Genomic DNA, 16,942 nt, shown 5'->3' with positions numbered 1-16,942 from the left:
ACTTATTTATTTATTTATTATTATTATTTGTACTTTTCGGATGCCTGCAAATGTGTCAAAGTTTTGTAGACGTTTTTCCCGTTGAAGCGTCTAGCTTATTTATAGTTAGTTTGCGCTAGATGCTCGTCTGGGAGTTGGCCAAACAATTTCTGGTCCCAGTCAGCCGCATAAATTGTATAATGTAATTTTGTTGCACACACACACGCAGGCAGACACACAGACATAGACACAGAGCGAAAACCCACAAACTGTCAGCGACAATGTTTCGGGTGCTGTCTAGCCTATGTTGAGGAGTAGCCAAAAAAAAAAAAAAAAAAAAAAAAGAAAGTCATATACATTATATATAGAAAGGGCGAGAGCGCGCGAGTGAAGTATGTGCCAAATGGCAGGCCCAGCCCCGAACTGCCAGAGCCGCCAACTTATGCAACAATTTCAAAACGGAAATTGCTTTAGCACCTGCCTCAAACCCATACATATGTATGTGTGTGTGTGTGTGTGCAAGGGTATGTCTGGGTTTGTGAGTGCGGGTGGGCACGTTTCCCTTTTGGCACATACTTCAATATCACGTTGAATTTCATTCGATTCGTGCGCCTTCGTCTCGTCCTGGCTGTCTGTCGACGTCACCATTTGCCGTACTTATTCCTTTAGCTTGGCAACTTTTTTGGCACACACAGACACAGACACACACATACACTTTGACAGTTTTGTCTGCGGCTCGTGAGGAGCAGCAGCAGCAGCAGTTCTCAACTAAGGGCGAAAAGAGCTCAGCTCTTTGGGTTTTACGGATTTTGAAATTTATTCAGCACTGAAATTGACTCGAAATGTTGCATGGCAGCAGCCAAAAGACTGAAACTTTCGTCAGCCACACATGTCAGCCAAAGCGAGAGAAGAAGACGGAGAGAAATAGAGAGAGAGAGAGAGAGAGAGAGAGAGATTGACAGCGGCAGAAAGAGTGTGTGAGAGAGAGAATGAGCGCTAGGTGTAGCAAAGTTATTTCTATAACTTGTTTCTTTTGTTGCCAACTCTGACAGAATCGGGCTGAAGTGTAATTTGAATTTAAGATTTGCTGTGGTTACCAAAAGGTGCCTTGTCTTGGCCGCACACACACACACACACACAGACCGCAATAGCCTGGCACACGGCAAAGGCATCCTATAGGTGGGGTGTCACATCCACAACATGTCTGTGGGCACCGCACTCCAATGCTCAATAATTAATTTAGCTGTAACATATTTGCCAGCCAAATGAATGAACAGGATTTCGGCCTGCTCTGGGCCCTGGTCCCTGGTCGTTCCCCTCCTCCTGCTCGAAGTTCCTGCTCTGAGCGTTTCTTGGCACTTTAATCAAACATTCATAGTTTCAACTTTAAATTAAACTGTAGCAACAGGCGAGACGGGGGCGCACCAGAGGTGGGAGGTGGGCGGCCATAACAATAAGTGCTCGGGCCAAGGGTCAGTTGTTTGCATTAGCCAGTGCAGGAGCAGGAGCAAAGCTCGGCAACGGAAGGGGACCGTGAGAGGTGCGTGTTAATTTGCCAACTTGCTTTGGCTTTCGATGAGCGAGGGAGGGGGCGGGGGGGTTGGTGGTGAATTGAGGCTCGTCAGCAACAGCTGCGTCAAATGGTTCATAATTGGATGCTGCTCCTCTGATTTCTTGTGGCGACAGCCTCACTTGAGGTGAGCGAGTGAAACTCATGTTCAAATTGTGAACCAAAATTGATGGACGCAGAATTTCGGGGTCAGCTGTGGAAACTCTGACAGGTTGATCCACTATGTATAATTAATTGATGAAACTCAATGAGAGCTGTAAGTGTGAAATGAAAGAGAATTAGATAAATAATACGTCAAGAAAATGCAATATTAATTGTATAAATTTGTGTGAAGGAATATATTAGCTCTTCCCATTATATGATTTAACTTTCTACTACTATAATTGTATTATTATTATAACTATTGTATTATTATATAAATTTGTATTTTCAATTTTAAAGTATTAGTTAGATATTCGATACAAATACAATTACAAAATGAAACATAAATGTTATGTTATTAAGCTCCCTCCATATATACTCGAACGAAATCAATCTGATTGGCGCATATTACGTTGACATTTCTATTTTAAGCCACTCAATACCTTGCGAAGCAGCTCGATTTTGATCCGCTTATGGGCTGCTAAGCCAGTTAGAGCACATTTAATTCCCAGCGTGATATATGCTCGTTCCAGAAATAGCTCACCCACACACACACACATACACACATAGAGAGAGAGAGAGAGAGAGAGATGTGGCAGCAAATTGATACATTAACTACCTTTATCCGGCCATTATCTCTAAGTATGCTAACCGAAAACTATGCTCAAAATACGTCGCATGCTCGACATGCGAAATGTAAATCACTTCCGCAACTATGCGGCACCCGAGCACCGCTGCATCGTTGCACCGCTGCACCACCGCCATGTTTGCAGAGGCACTAATACCAACCACTGGCAGGGCAACAGCCACTGGCAACAGGCGATAAATCATCAACTGCTTAAGCGCTGTCTGCCCCGCACTAGCAGCAACAGCAAGCTAACCTTTCAGCATGGAGCCTCTCTCCATCTCTCGCTCTCGCTCTCTCTCAGTCTCTCTCGCTCTCATCTTCCTTCTGCTCCCACCAAGTCGCACAGCTTCATTTGCGTACCACCTGCTGCTCCTGCTGTGGCGGCTGCGGCTACAACTATGGCTACGGCTACGGTTACGGCTGCGTTTACGGTTACGTCTACGGCTACGGCTGCAACTCACGTTGGCCGCTTTAAAGCATTTAGCTGGATGACATATTTTAAACGCTCTGCCAACAGTTGCAACAGCAACACAAATCAAATCTGGCAACAACAAGCGGTAAATAACAGATATCTAGAGATGGCCAAGCTGAGTGCGCATTCAGCATTCAATAAAACATTCTCCAAGACAAATTAATTGCGAGTGACTAAATCTGTCCCTAAGAATTTTTCAATTTTCAATTATACTAAGAATAATTCAAGAAACCAGCTCGAATATGAATATATATATGAATAAATATAAATATAATATAAAAATAGCCTTCTGCCTTTCAAGTAATATGAAGAGATATACGAGAAAAAAATAACTTCATAGATGAGGGAAAATAATTTATTGCATTACATATATAGAAACATAGAAATCTCATTGATTAATAAATTATAATAATACGAATTTGTATAGCATTAAAAACGTCAGCTTTAATCGTGATTCACGTGTCACGCAATCATCTCTCATTCGCATGGCGCTTGCAACGTGCTGACGCTAATGTGCCACTGCTCCTGCTGCTCCTGCTGTTGCTCTTGACTGTCCTCCCAGTCTCTATTCCTGTTCCATTTTCAGTACTCGCTTCGATTGCGTATGCGTGAGTGTGTGTGTATGTGCGTGTGTCTCTGTGTGTGTGTTTGCGCATAGATCATAATCATTCATAATCAGCGTGCACATAAATAACAAATTAAAAGCGCTTCACTAATTTTAAATATGCTCGAACATAATCAGCTTAGACGACGAACATCGTGCATCAGCACCCGCTCCTGCTCCTGCTGCTGGTCCCGCTCCTGCTGCTGCAGCTACTGATGATGCTTTGCTCTGCGCAGCTCCTGTGCTCTATACTCTATACAGCTGCTGGGCTGACAGTCAAGATAGCAATGGCAGACCTAACGAGCTCTTTGCTCTCATGCGAGCGTTTTTTCGAAAGCTATTTTTTTTTTTTTTTTTTGACTGGCTTTTACTTCATTTAAAACGCATTTATAATGGGCGGCGACAAAAAAGGAAGAGGAGCAGCAGCAGAGGAAAAAAAAAATGAATAAAATGAAGAAACTCATCAGCGCACACACGAGCACACACACACATGTACACACACATATGTATACTACACCCACTAATGCACGTGTATACAAATTTCTTTGTAGCTTTTCATGTTTGTGCTTATGTACTTTGGCCCGACGTCTTTTGTGGTGTCTGCTTCACTTACTTTGGCCATACAATTTTCTTACAATTTTTCGTGGCTGTTCATGTTGCCATCTTAATACCCTATCTTGTTAGGGTATTAGTAAATAGTCATTGAATTGAACAGGCGGTTGCTTAAACATTGATTAGATTGATTGTTGGTTTTCTTTCCCATTATGCAATAATTGCATATATGCAATTATTATCATATCACATATTTAGCTATTGGCGTTCCTAACTCAAAGAATCGTGTCTTTGCTTTGACTGACTTGCTAAGAGAAGGCAGAAATGAGAAATAATTTTTAACATATAATTAACTTAAGATTTCTCTTATAATAAGTTTTTCTCTAAACACCTCAAAATATCTAGTAAGTGAGAGTGTTTCGCATTCGTTAATTATATTTGTAGCGAAATTCGTGTATGCTGTGCTCGCTCTAATTCCATATAACTTATCTCGTTCTCTTTTTCACTCTCTTGGCAGATTGTGCGACCGGTGAACGCGTTTCTCATTGTTGATGTACAAAATGATTTTATAAGTGGTTCCTTGGATATAAGTAATTGCAGTGCACAGCAGCAAGGACATGAGGTGAGACCTGGAGTTGGTGAAGAGAGAAAAGAAAAAAAAAAATATAACGAAGCCAAGACGAAGATAATATTGAAGCTGGCAGTTGTGAGTCGTGGGCTGTGGCCACAGATAGGGCAGCAGCTCAGCTGATAAAACGCAGGCAGGCTGGGCACCGGCAAGCTGGTGCGGGGCTGGCAGGTACGCGGCGACGGAAAGACATAAAACGTAACAAGAAATGAAAATGGAGGCAGCCAAGCGAAGCGCAGGATGAGCCAAAGTCATTGCCGCCAACGAGAGGAACGGCAAGAGAGACAGAGAGAGAGAGAAAGAGAGCCTGACGCTCGGTACTCTGCATGTCAGCCACCATCGAATGATACTGTTGCTCTATATATATATAGCTGTAGCTGTAGCTGTAGCTGTGTGCGTGTGCATAGGCGGAAGCGGATATGCTTTACTTAAGTCGCATCCGCGCTGCGACATACGCCGGATGCCATCGTCAGCGGCAAAGCCAACCAAGTGCCGCATCGGCAGCAGCAGCATCGACATCAGCTCTTGGCTGCCATCTGCCGCAATTGGCTGAGCCGAGGCCACCCGCCCACCGCAGTACGTCCGCCTCGGTGGTGCACTTGTGCTGGCCGGCACTTCACTTACTGCCCTCGCTCGAACATGAAAATTTGTCAAAATTAATAACACACACTTCCGTCGTCGCTTTATGGACTGCTCAGCTGACAGACCGCTCCATCTCCCGCTCCCCCTCCCCCTCCCCCTCCCCGCCTTCTCTTATCTGTTGCGAGCTTATCCAATGACCGCTCTCCTTGCAGATACTGGAGCCCATTAACAAGCTGCTGGACACGGTGGACTTCGATGCGGTCTTCTACTCCCTAGACTGGCATCCCAGCGATCATGTTTCATTTATTGATAATGTCAAAATGCGACCCATGGACGAGTCCTCGGCGGTGAGTGAGAGCCATATACACATACATACATACATATATTCGAATTGTTGATTCATTGGCCAAGCATTTTACCCATGTAAATGGCAGTTTGCATTTTGATATTAAGCAAATGAACGATACATATTGAAATTGAAACCTCAATTACAATTAGTTAGTTAATGTCTTAGGGATTATGATGGTGTCTAGGCTCCAAATTTAATTACAAATGAACGTAACATATATCAGATTATGAAATAGGTTAAAGTGAGAATGTGATAAGTCTATAAAATAGATTAAAGTATAATTATATATATCTATCTGCAGCTCCTTTTCAATTATATGATTTAATTGATTTGATTTGGAAAAAGAGCTATGAAATTGAAATATATTGTATTCCTTCGTACTGTACTGCTAGCATAAAACATTGCCGTAAAATAAAAAAATTTAATTTAAATCAGGGACCTTAACGAGTATAATTTTTATATCAAAAAATTAAAAAATAATAATTTATTTATATTTAAAAAAAAATTATATTTAATTATTAAAATTTCTTTTTATGATTAAAATCAAAAATGATTATTACAGAACAATTTTCATATAAAAATCAAATCATAACTCTTCTTTTTCTTTTTTATTATAAAAATCAATTTTAATAATTAAATATAATTTTCTTTTTTTTTTTTTTAAGTACAAATAAAAGTTTATTGTTTTTTTATACCCTGAACCCATTGAAAATGGGAAATCAGGGTATAATGGTTTTGTGAAAAAGTATGTAACGGGCAGAAGGAGGCGTGGCAGACCCCACAAAGTATATATATTCTTGATCAGCGTGACGAGCTGAGTCGATATAGCCCTGTCCGTCTGTCCGTCCGTCCGTCCGTCCGTCCGTCCGTCCGTCCGTCCGTCCGTCCGTCCGTCCGTCCGTCCGTCCGTCCGTATGAGTGCGTCGATCTCAGAAGTTATAAGAGCTAGAGAGCTGAAATTTGGCATGCATACTCGTGTGTACCATACGCAGTACGAGTTTGCTTTATTTTTTCGATAAATCGTCCGATAACTTTTTTATCGAGAATAATCGAAAAATTGATTTTGTTTTTTTCGCCTAATTTGAACATTTTTAGACGTGGAGTCTTCAAATTTGTGTTGTATATAAAGTTAATCGATACAAAGATTTTGTAATTTACAGATTTTGGATACCACGCCCCCTTCTCCCCCAATTTGTAAAAAACGCATTTCAAGTACTAGAGACTTGTGCTTTGGAATGTACACACATATTTACCATATGATTACACTTTGAAAGTTTCATTAAGATCATATGTTTACAAAAGAAATTATTCGACAAATAAATTCTCATAATATTGCCCACACCGCAGCGCAGCCCAAGCGCAGTCGCTGCTTACTGCGCAGTTAGCAGAGCGCAGGCTTATGCGTGCGTGTGGATGCATGTGTATGTATGTGTGCATAAAAGAAGTGCAGAATGATTAGAATATCAGCTTGGAGGGTTCAGGGTATCTCCTAGTCGAGCAGTCTCGACTAGAGCTTTCTTACTTGTTTGAGTTCGTTCCTCTCTCTTCTTGGGAGTTCTTTTATCCCTCAATTTTTTTTTTATACCCTGAACCCATTGAAAATGGGAAATCAGGGTATAATGGTTTTGTGAAAAAGTATGTAACGGGCAGAAGGAGGCGTGGCAGACCCCACAAAGTATATATATTCTTGATCAGCGTGACGAGCTGAGTCGATATAGCCCTGTCCGTCTGTCCGTCCGTCCGTCCGTCCGTATGAGTGCGTCGATCTCAGAAGTTATAAGAGCTAGAGAGCTGAAATTTGGCATGCATACTCGTGTGTACCATACGCAGTACGAGTTTGCTTTATTTTTTCGATAAATCGTCCGATAACTTTTTTATCGAGAATAATCGAAAAATTGATTTTGTTTTTTTAGCCTAACTTGAACATTTTTAGACCTGGAGTCTTCAAATTTGTGTTGTATATAAAGTTAATCGATACAAAGATTTTGTAATTTACAGATTTTGGATACCACGCCCCCTTCTTCCCCAATTTGTAAAAAACGCATTTCAAGTACTAGAGACTTGTGCTTTGGAATGTACACACATATTTACCATATGATTACACTCTGAAAGTTTCATTAAGATCATATGTTTACAAAAGAAATTATTCGACAAATAAATTCTCATAATATTGCCCACACTGCAGCGCAGCCCAAGCGCAGTCGCTGCTTACTGCGCAGTTAGCAGAGCGCATGCTTATGCGTGCGTGTGGATGCATCTGTATGTATGTGTGCATAAAAGAAGTGCAGAATGATTAGAGTATCAGATTAGAGGGTTCAGGGTATCTCCTAGTCGAGCAGTCTCGACTAGAGCTTTCTTACTTGTTTTTAAATGCGTAACTCTTATTTACGGTCCCTGATTTAATTAAATAAAAATTTTTGAGGCTATAATCGAATAGAAAATTGCTATAAAAAGTTGTTGAATTAACAAATATGGGAAAGTATATTCCAGTTTTAACGACTCCGCTTATAGCGTCCGTACGGTTATTGCGATGAAAATTCTGGCCCACAGGGATACTAATGTATAAATTATGAACGGGAGCAAATTAAGTCGGACCCTCAATTCCTAATTAGCTAATTCCATTTGATTCGTCAACCCTTACTGAGCATGTTGAAATGAGTTTAATTACGTATAGATCTTTATTCTTCTGAGCCCGGGATTTTATACCTAGACTTATGCATATTTTTAACCCTTACATCTAGTGCGTCTATTGCTGAGTGTGTAAGGTCTATTACATATTCTTATCCTATCGCTGAGTTTGTAGGGCTTAGCGCTCGTCTCTTACATAATCTGACTCTGGGGTTGCAAGGGTTAGTATTCATCTGTCTATTTATAGAGTCCGTACTTGGGACCCTTATCTTGTTCTATCGCACTACCTGCTAGTCGATGAGTTCATTTTATTGATATTAAACATCATTATAATCAAATATATATATCTGCTGGTAAATATATATATGAAATATTTTATGCAAATATGCTCGCAGTTGGATGCCGATTCGGCGAAGGTCTTTGATACGGTCATCTTTGCCGGGCCGCCGCCGATGAAGCAGCGTCTGTGGCCGCGTCACTGTGTGCAGGACTCTTGGGGCGCAGAGCTGCACAAGGATCTGAAGGTGGTCGATCATGGCATCAAGGTGTACAAGGGCACCAATCCGGAGGTGGACTCCTATTCCGTGTTCTGGGACAACAAGAAGCTGTCGGACACCACGCTGAATGCCCAGCTGAAAATGAAGGGCGCCACGGACATCTACGTGTGCGGCCTGGCCTACGATGTGTGTGTGGGTGCGACGGCCGTGGATGCTCTGTCCGCTGGCTATCGCACTGTCCTGATAGACGACTGCTGCCGCGGCACCGACTTCCATGACATTGAGCACACCAAGGAGAAGGTGATCAAGAGCGATGGCGTCATTGTGCACAGCAACGAGGTGAGTGAAGCGACAGAGTAGCTAAAATGGGATTTACTGGATAAACCTTTGCTTTTGATCAGGTCAAGGCAATGGCTGAGGGTCGGGATCGTCGACCCGAGCTGGGCTACAAGCTGGCCATGGAGCTCAAGAGTCCCGATTCAGTGCTATCGCAGCGCAACGGCTTCAGGCCCAGCTTTTAAAAACCCAAAGGCATAAATTAAAGACATCACAAATCGCACAAGCTAAGCATTCACAAGAGGAATAGCTGGTCCGGACTCTCAAATGATATCAACTAGTTTATATGGTTAATTAAACTTTAGTGCATTTCCATTCAAATCCAATAAACAAAACACCTGACAAGTGCCAGCTCTTGCTGAACAAATAAATGTAGAATTTCGTAACGTTTCTAACAGCCTTTTGATGGCTTACTAAATACCCTGGAAATGCCAATAGTTGCCTAACAGTTTCTGTAGATTAACAGCTTAAGTACTAGCCTCTTAGCCCTCGCACCTCTCTGGCAAATGTTGTATATGGCACCTGTTGCATGTGAAATTCCTTTGAAAACCCCAAGTTAATATTACGTAGAAAACAAATACGAATGACATGTTGAGCTTATAATGACAAAATAAAACCAATTAACAAAATGCATAAATGGAAAACAAAATGGAAAATGACTAAACGAATTTTATTTTCAATTCCCTTGCGAGCTGCTTTCATTTCGAAATGTAACTATTAAATCAATCAGCAGCAGCAGAAGCTTCCAAATATTGCCATAAATTTCGATCTGGGAAATATGAGCTCTGCTGTCATTTACATGCCACGCTCTGTCGACCTGTAGGTAAATGCATCTATCGATGTATGTATGTAGCTTGGAAATTGCATAAGCAAAAGCATCAAAACAAAGCTAATAAATGTCCTGCCAAAAGTGCACACACACACACATACACGGACGTATACTTTGTGCACAGACTGTAAAACGTTTTTTTAGCGTCGCCAATGGAAAGCTGGACAACAGCAGCAGCGACAAGAACACGTTGTAGTTGTAGAGGGAAAAAAACAAGACAAACAATTCATGCAGCGTTTAAAGAAAGTTTAAACTTTCCTACAAACACACACACACACACACTCACACATACACAGTCGAGCAAGTGTGTGAATCGTCTGCTGGCACAGTTGTCTATTCAATTTTTATTTCGCTCTGGTCCGGTTTTCCTTTTTGCCCAGCAGAGTAAAAGCAAAACTTTAAATTTATTAACAGCTGGCGAAAGTAACCGAAGCGTCTGACCAGCGGGCGTGAGCTGTGGGCGTGGCCATTTACATCTGCATTGTGGCAAGTGTAAAGTGTAAACTGCTATTTTTCACTTCTAACCATATTTTTTCTTCGCATTCTCTTTTAAGAATTCTTTTCCTTTGTTTTCCTTTTCTTTGTAAATGTAAATGGGTATATGGGATGACAAATCCTTGTTTCCATAGAACAGCCCTGAAGCCAATTGACATGACTCTGAATATAATTTGAATAATGTAGTCTATAATGTTTAGAATTGCTAAAATGTGTTTGTTTCTCCTTAGTTTCATACGAATTGGACATTTTTTAATAGAGAGTATAATTTTGTTGCTAAAGAAATAGACTTGGTCTATTTTTATAATTTTTTTAAAATTTAATTTAATATTATATTGAAATGTGAATAAGCACCGTGGCTCAAGCTGATTGTGGCTAACACCTCAGATACTTAATTACGATCTCAACTCATGGTCGAGGTATCGACTAGGTCGACTACTCCTGACTGCCGGGCCGTCTATTTGTTTGTTTTATTTTTTGTTTTTCTCTCAGTCAGGCTTGTAAGCAGCTCTATCCAGTGCTTAGGCCACAGTGCAGCCCGCAGCCGACCAGTCCAGTCTCAGTCCATATAGTGCTCAGGGCCTAGAGCTGGCTGAGCTTTATGGTAAGTACTGCTAAATGGACTTAGCTCTGGGGAGAGCTATGCATGCTGGCTGCGGTTGCACTGGCATTAGTTTCTTATCGAGCTGGCCTCGAATCGCTTACCTTTTGCCTGCCGGAGACAATGAAGTTGTGGCCCCCGGATGCCGAGCTGGATGTGGACATGGGCCGCACTGCAGCCAAATGCTAAATGCGTTTGCCCAGAGATTTCGCTGCAGACTTTGTGTGTGGAGGATTTGCAGCGAGCTGCGGTCAGACACTAAGCAAAATGCTCGTCCTGCCTGTCAGCAGCAGCTGTGGCTACGCCTGGTAAAATGGTAAAAAAAAAAAAAAATGCATACATATATATAGAAGCAAAATGAAGAGGAGGAAAGTGCGCTGATGAAAATTGCTTGCAAGTGGTTTCTGTTTCTGCCCGTCCGCCCATGTAATGGTCGCTCGTTTTGCTTGTAAAACTTTTGGATTATTGTCAGCCCAACACGCACACACACACATGGGCTGGCCATGTGCCAGTCGGGAAAAACTTTGCCCCGGACATGGGACAAGGAAAGTCCGCGTTTGCTTCGGCAAATTTTCGCATATTTTTCTCAACGTAGGCGTCGCCACATTTGTCCCTGGCCTGTAACTGAGTTCGATGGGCTGCATTGGAGTTGTGCACGCGCTCACATAAACAATGTGTGTGTGTGTGGGTGTGTGTGAGTGTGTGAGAGTTGTGGTAACAGCTGCTGTTTAGCCCGCCAGCTGCTTGACTTGCAGCTTGTAACTGGGCGCTAAGCCTCATTGTTTGCGGCATGTTGTTGAGGTTAGCGGCAGGGTGGCGCAGTGTGGGGCGTGGGGAGTTGGGCTTGAGTGGAAAATGGGCATGTTTGGTTGCACTTTTTGGTGAACTGCCTATATCAGCTTGAACAACTGGCCCATCGCGTTTGCTCTGCCGGCACCAAAGCAAGCAGCTGCTCAGCAATTAGGTGCTTATGCAGCTTCCCGATTAGCTAATGCCCGTCGCATAAGTGTGCTGATAACTTAAGTTTAAAGAGTGGCAGAACGTGAACGGTGATACATTCAAAAGATGCTGTTATTAAGGGGGATTTTAAGAGAGAGAGAGAGAGAGAGAGAGAGAGAGAGAGAGAGAGAGAGAGAGAGAGAGAGATAGAGAAATGGATCAGTACCTTTTGATGATGAATGTATATTTCAATGGCGATGTCATGGCTGCTTATGTGACGGTCCTGGTCAATCCTTTCCATAATTTCATCGACTATTTCAAAGATTGGTCGACCAGAGCGAGGTGCATCTTTCACATCGAAATTTCCAGAACGGAAGCAAGCGAACCATTGTTGTGCTACACGAACTGATTCAGCATCGTCACCGTAAACTTCACAAATTTTCATTGCGTGGCATTCTTCCCTTTTATATACAAAAATTTCAAAATATTGCGAATTTCTTCTTTGCTCTCACTCATTTTTGAACAGCTGTAAATTTTTTTTTCCAATTCCTCGAATTAAATTTTTTTTTTTTGGGCAAATGAAGCTAAAAGTGCTACCAATCGAACATCATATGGTAGTGCACAATGTGATTGGTAGCACTGGGGATCTACGACTCAAAGGACATCTATTGGGCAAATACGAAAAGACTTTTCCGACTACCCAATACATATATATATAGTAAAATAGCTTTCAATGCTTGATTATGTGCTCCGAATATTACGTAAACATCTCCGGTGCTAAAATATACTAATTTGTTATCTGTATTTAGAGTAAGCTTAAAATATGCATTATCAAACGTTTCTATGTTTTTACGCATATTATTTATAAAGATTGAATACAGGCCGAATTGATCCATGGATATGAATAATAAGATTATTAAAAACAAACTTACAAATGTTTGAAAACTCAATCAGATAACTCAGCTTAGCTCTTATTAAAATAATAAATGATTCAGATTTATACATATATATTTTTTACTTATCTACTAGTTATTCGATACGATTTCATTTGAATTAGATTTATATATGTTCTAACTATATACAACTAACATTATTACACAAATTTTCATATCAAATTTTGCTTTGCTCTATATTTATTTATTTTAAGCAGTAATCAAGTATATTTATGTATCACCATTAATCCTATTTTAATCGATTTATAATTTACGATATATTATTCTCATCAACAACAATTGGTGAAAGATTAATTTTCTTTTAGGGCGCATCGCGAGGCTATCTCAAGCACAAATCTATTTATTTGCTTATGGAAATTGCTGTTGACTCTGCAACGTTGCACCGGCAGCGGCAGCGGCAGCTGCAGCTGCCATTTTGACAGCAACTAAATAAGCTGCAAAAATAACAACAGACAGCTACAGTAGCAACAATAAATAAACAAACAACAATTTGGCTGCTGCTGCTGTTGCTGTTGTTGTTGGGGCTTTTGTTGCTGGGAGGCCAACGGGGCGTATGAAATTTGTTTTACGTGCGACAAGCTTATTGAAATTATAATTTGTTTATTAACAGCAGGCGGCGTGGGCGTGGCAGTTGCTTAAATAAAACTGTGAAAGCAATTTGCAGCGTTAATTTTCAACGCTGATTAGATTGCTGTCACTCCCAAAAGTTTTTAATTATGTCTACATCTATATATACTTACATTAATATATATATATATATATATGTATGTATAGTGCCGAAAATTGTGAAATTTCGTGCCCTACTTAGTGTGGGGGATACAGGTAGTGCCTAGTGCGGCAGTTGTGGCTGTTGATTAAGTCGCGGATAGGCAAAGGTTTTGCGGCACAAAACGAGCGAACTTTCGGCGTGCCACGCGGCGTATGCGTATTATGGCAACACATCTTTTTATGCGTGTTTTGCGGCAGTTGCGGAAATGCAGCAGGAAGTTGTCAAGCCGCATGCCGCAAAACAATGGCAGTAACAACTGATGCTGTTTCGCTCAAACATTCATGCTATCTCGCTCACTCTCTCTCTCTATCTCTTTCATTCCCTGTCTATCTCCCGCTGTGGGCTGGCCTGTGTTAATTTTAATGCAGTCAAATGAGTTTGTCCTGGCTGCACACAAGATATGAAGTTTTTGGCTTGCCGCTGCCACACCCACATCCTGCCAGGCCGGCCTCCCACAGTGATATGAGTACTTTGTGCTGAGAGCGATTATGAGATTTTCGTATATCATATGTTATGTCTATCATCTAACTGCTCCTAGATGCATGCGTGTGCTTGTGTGTGTGTGTGTGTGTGTGTGGCAATAAAATGCTTTACTGATTTGCAAACTTTTGTCATTAAGCACACTTGCCGCCACTTAAGCAAAGCAACCCCTGCTCGCCCGTTAGTCAACAAATGATTTGATTATAGTTTAGAATTTCATGAATATTTGCTAACACGTTGTATATCTTGGACTTTGTGTTATCAGTGCCAACAGCTCGCATTCGTCAAAAGTTTCATTCGAAATTCAATAAAAGATTTTCGCAATACATTTATGGCAAGTCCAAATGCATTTAAAATTGCTTTTAGTTCTCTTTGTAAATGGATAATAAAGCTGAATGCCAGATTGCTTTCATTTCTCCAACGGCAAGCAGAAAAAAAAAGGAAAACAACATTAATTGAATAGCTTTAATTAAATGGAAAATCCGACTACGCCCTGCTATTGCAACATTTCCGAGCAACTTTATAATCAAAGCAAATACGTATTGAATGTTTGCAGAGATTATTAATTGGCCAAATGAATGAGTTTCCTTTCATATAAATTGAAATATGTTTTTGCATGCAAAATGAAATTTTAAATGCTTAACTCTGATTCATACCCTTAGGAGTTTCGGTTTATTTATCAAAGACTAATTTAAAATAATAAAATATTCATAAAAAAAACTCTTGTTAAGTCGAAATTTCCAATTAATTTTTAGATTAAATGTAAGCTGAGCTAATTTACTTTTTTTTTTTTTTAAATTTTTATCATAGGTAATATGCTTTCATAGAAATACAAAATATAAACGTGCATCACATGGGATTGGCGATTCGGAATCTCCGATTATTGTGGCATAACAAAACAACCAAATTATAATTATTCAACGGAGCTGGAGTTGGAGCTGGAGCTTGAGCTGGTTGCCCCAGCTCAGTTTCTACTGAATCTGCTCCCCCATCATAAGCCATAAATGGCGCATAAATAGCGGGCGTTGTGCGTGTATGCATGTGCGTGTGCGTGTGCGTGTGCGTGAGCTTGGGCGCCTGCTTATGTTTCAATCGAGTATAAAATAAGTTTGGCTTTAGCTTGAAAATGGGGCTCATAAATAGGCAGCAAATCGTACCCGTGGGGCAGCACGCGTCGTATACGTGATATTTTTTAATTACATTACAATACGCTCTTCGCTGTGCGTGTGAAAAATGTCGTTTTAATTGCCCCCACCCCCTGGTGGCTCAGCGCCGGCAGAGATAAAACTAATACAAAGAAAAAACGCTGTACGCAATCGCAATCGCAATCGCAGTCGCAAAAGGAAAATGCGAATTTAATTAATGGGAGCTCAGACCAAAAGCCAACAAACCCTAAGCCGAAACGAAATCCCAAGCAAAGCCCCAAAGCAAAAAAGCAAGCAGAACAGCTAAATGAAATCCATATGAGAAAATGCCAAACGAATATGGGAAATATTTTGTAGTTGCAGCGGAATGCAGCAATGTGTGTGAGTGTATGAGTGTATGAGTGTGTGTGTGTATGAGTGGGTGTATGTGTGGAATCATTAGCCAAAGCGCTAAAAGATGTTACCAAAAGTCTTCCAGCGGGGTCTCAAAACTTTTTGGCGCTAATCAAAAGCAAATATGCAAATGGTAAATGGTAAATGGCAAAATGTCAGCCAGAGGCGGGCGGGTCAGAGGTCACAGCTAGAACTATTCAATTTATTGCCAAGTCAAATTTTGTGGCATTTAAGCGCAAATGGCAGGAAATTAGCGACGGCTGATAGAAAGAGAGATAGAGAGAGGGAGAGAGAGAGGGAGTTAGTAATGTGTGAGGGAGCAGACAAATGAAAAGGCATTTAAAATGTCAACACGACCGCATAACATCGTGTGCGAAATGGTCGAAAAAGGTGTACAATATGTGTCTCTGTGTGTGTGTGTGTGTGTGTGTGTGTGCGTGTGAGTGAGTGTGTGTATATTGCGACTTTTGCGGTTGCACAAAAGCTGAACAAGGCGCAGCAGGTCGAGCCAAAGGAGAGTGGGGCGGAGGTTGAGGTTATGGTCAGGGTTGGAGCTTAAATGCTTGACCACGAAAGGGCCATTAGGAAATGGTCAGCATGTGTGTCTGTGTGCGTGCGAGTGTATGTGCGTGTGTGTGTAAGCTTAAACGCTAAGTCGCAAAGGCAGCTACTGCGACAGCTGAAATTAAGCAAAACAAAAAAAAAAAAAAAAAAAAGAAAACGAAAATGCGCCAAAAACAAATTTAGTTTTCTTTTTCCTTTTTTTTTTTTTTTTTTTTTCTTTTGGACCAAGCTTTGCCAAATGTAACCGCAAAACGTTTGCCAACACGTGTAAACTTTTAAAAGTTTTACCTGTCTGTCTGAGTATGAGTGAATGAATGTGTGTGTGTGAGTGTGAGTGAGTGAGTGTAAATGTGCGCGCATCTGTCACAGGGTTGAACAACTTCTCGGTCAGAGTAATTATCGTTTAGCCAAAGTGATTTAGGCAAGCATTACACTTAAAAATCTCTTAAAGCCATCTATTTTCAAGAGATGTTTAATCAATTTTTTAAGCAATAATAAAGTTGCCCGGAAAAATGTTGGGATTTGTCAAAGGACAAACTTTTACATGTACTTACATTTCGTAAAAACTATTTATATATGACCAAACGCTTGAAAGCTAAAGTTGAATACAGAGAGACATTGAGAGAAGTAAAGAAGCAGATGGAGAGAGAGAGAGAGAGAGAGAGAGAGAGAGTGAGAGAGGGAGAGAGAGGGAGAGAGAGGGAGAGAAAGGGAGAGAGAGAGAGAGCGAGAGAGGGAGAGAGATAATTCAAATAGACTTACCTATGTAGAGTTGGCTACTAATTGACTGAGTAATAATTTTGATTAT

General features: G+C 41.0%; 1 protein-coding gene across 2 annotated transcripts in view; it reads left to right on the top strand.

Moving 5' to 3' along the window:
• Naam (Nicotinamide amidase) overlaps window positions 1-9,630 on the top strand; it is a 37,907-nt gene extending 28,277 nt beyond the window's left edge. For both annotated transcript variants that reach the window (XM_089476603.1, XM_089476611.1), the window contains exons 4-7: window positions 4,464-4,568; window positions 5,369-5,503; window positions 8,529-8,969; window positions 9,032-9,630. In XM_089476603.1, coding sequence (XP_089332729.1) covers window positions 4,464-4,568; window positions 5,369-5,503; window positions 8,529-8,969; window positions 9,032-9,151 — 801 coding nt within the window. In that variant the 3' untranslated portion in view covers window positions 9,152-9,630. The remainder of the gene's footprint in view (window positions 1-4,463; window positions 4,569-5,368; window positions 5,504-8,528; window positions 8,970-9,031) is intronic.
• The last annotated feature ends 7,312 nt before the right edge of the window (window positions 9,631-16,942 follow it).

The sequence above is a fragment of the Drosophila arizonae genome, chromosome 2 (assembly GCF_054131065.1).
Source record: "Drosophila arizonae isolate 15081-1271.41 chromosome 2, UAZ_ARI_1.0, whole genome shotgun sequence".
Taxonomy (NCBI): Eukaryota; Metazoa; Arthropoda; class Insecta; order Diptera; family Drosophilidae; genus Drosophila; species Drosophila arizonae.
Note: the sequence above shows the minus strand (reverse complement) of the source record. Positions and strands in the feature narration are given on the sequence as shown.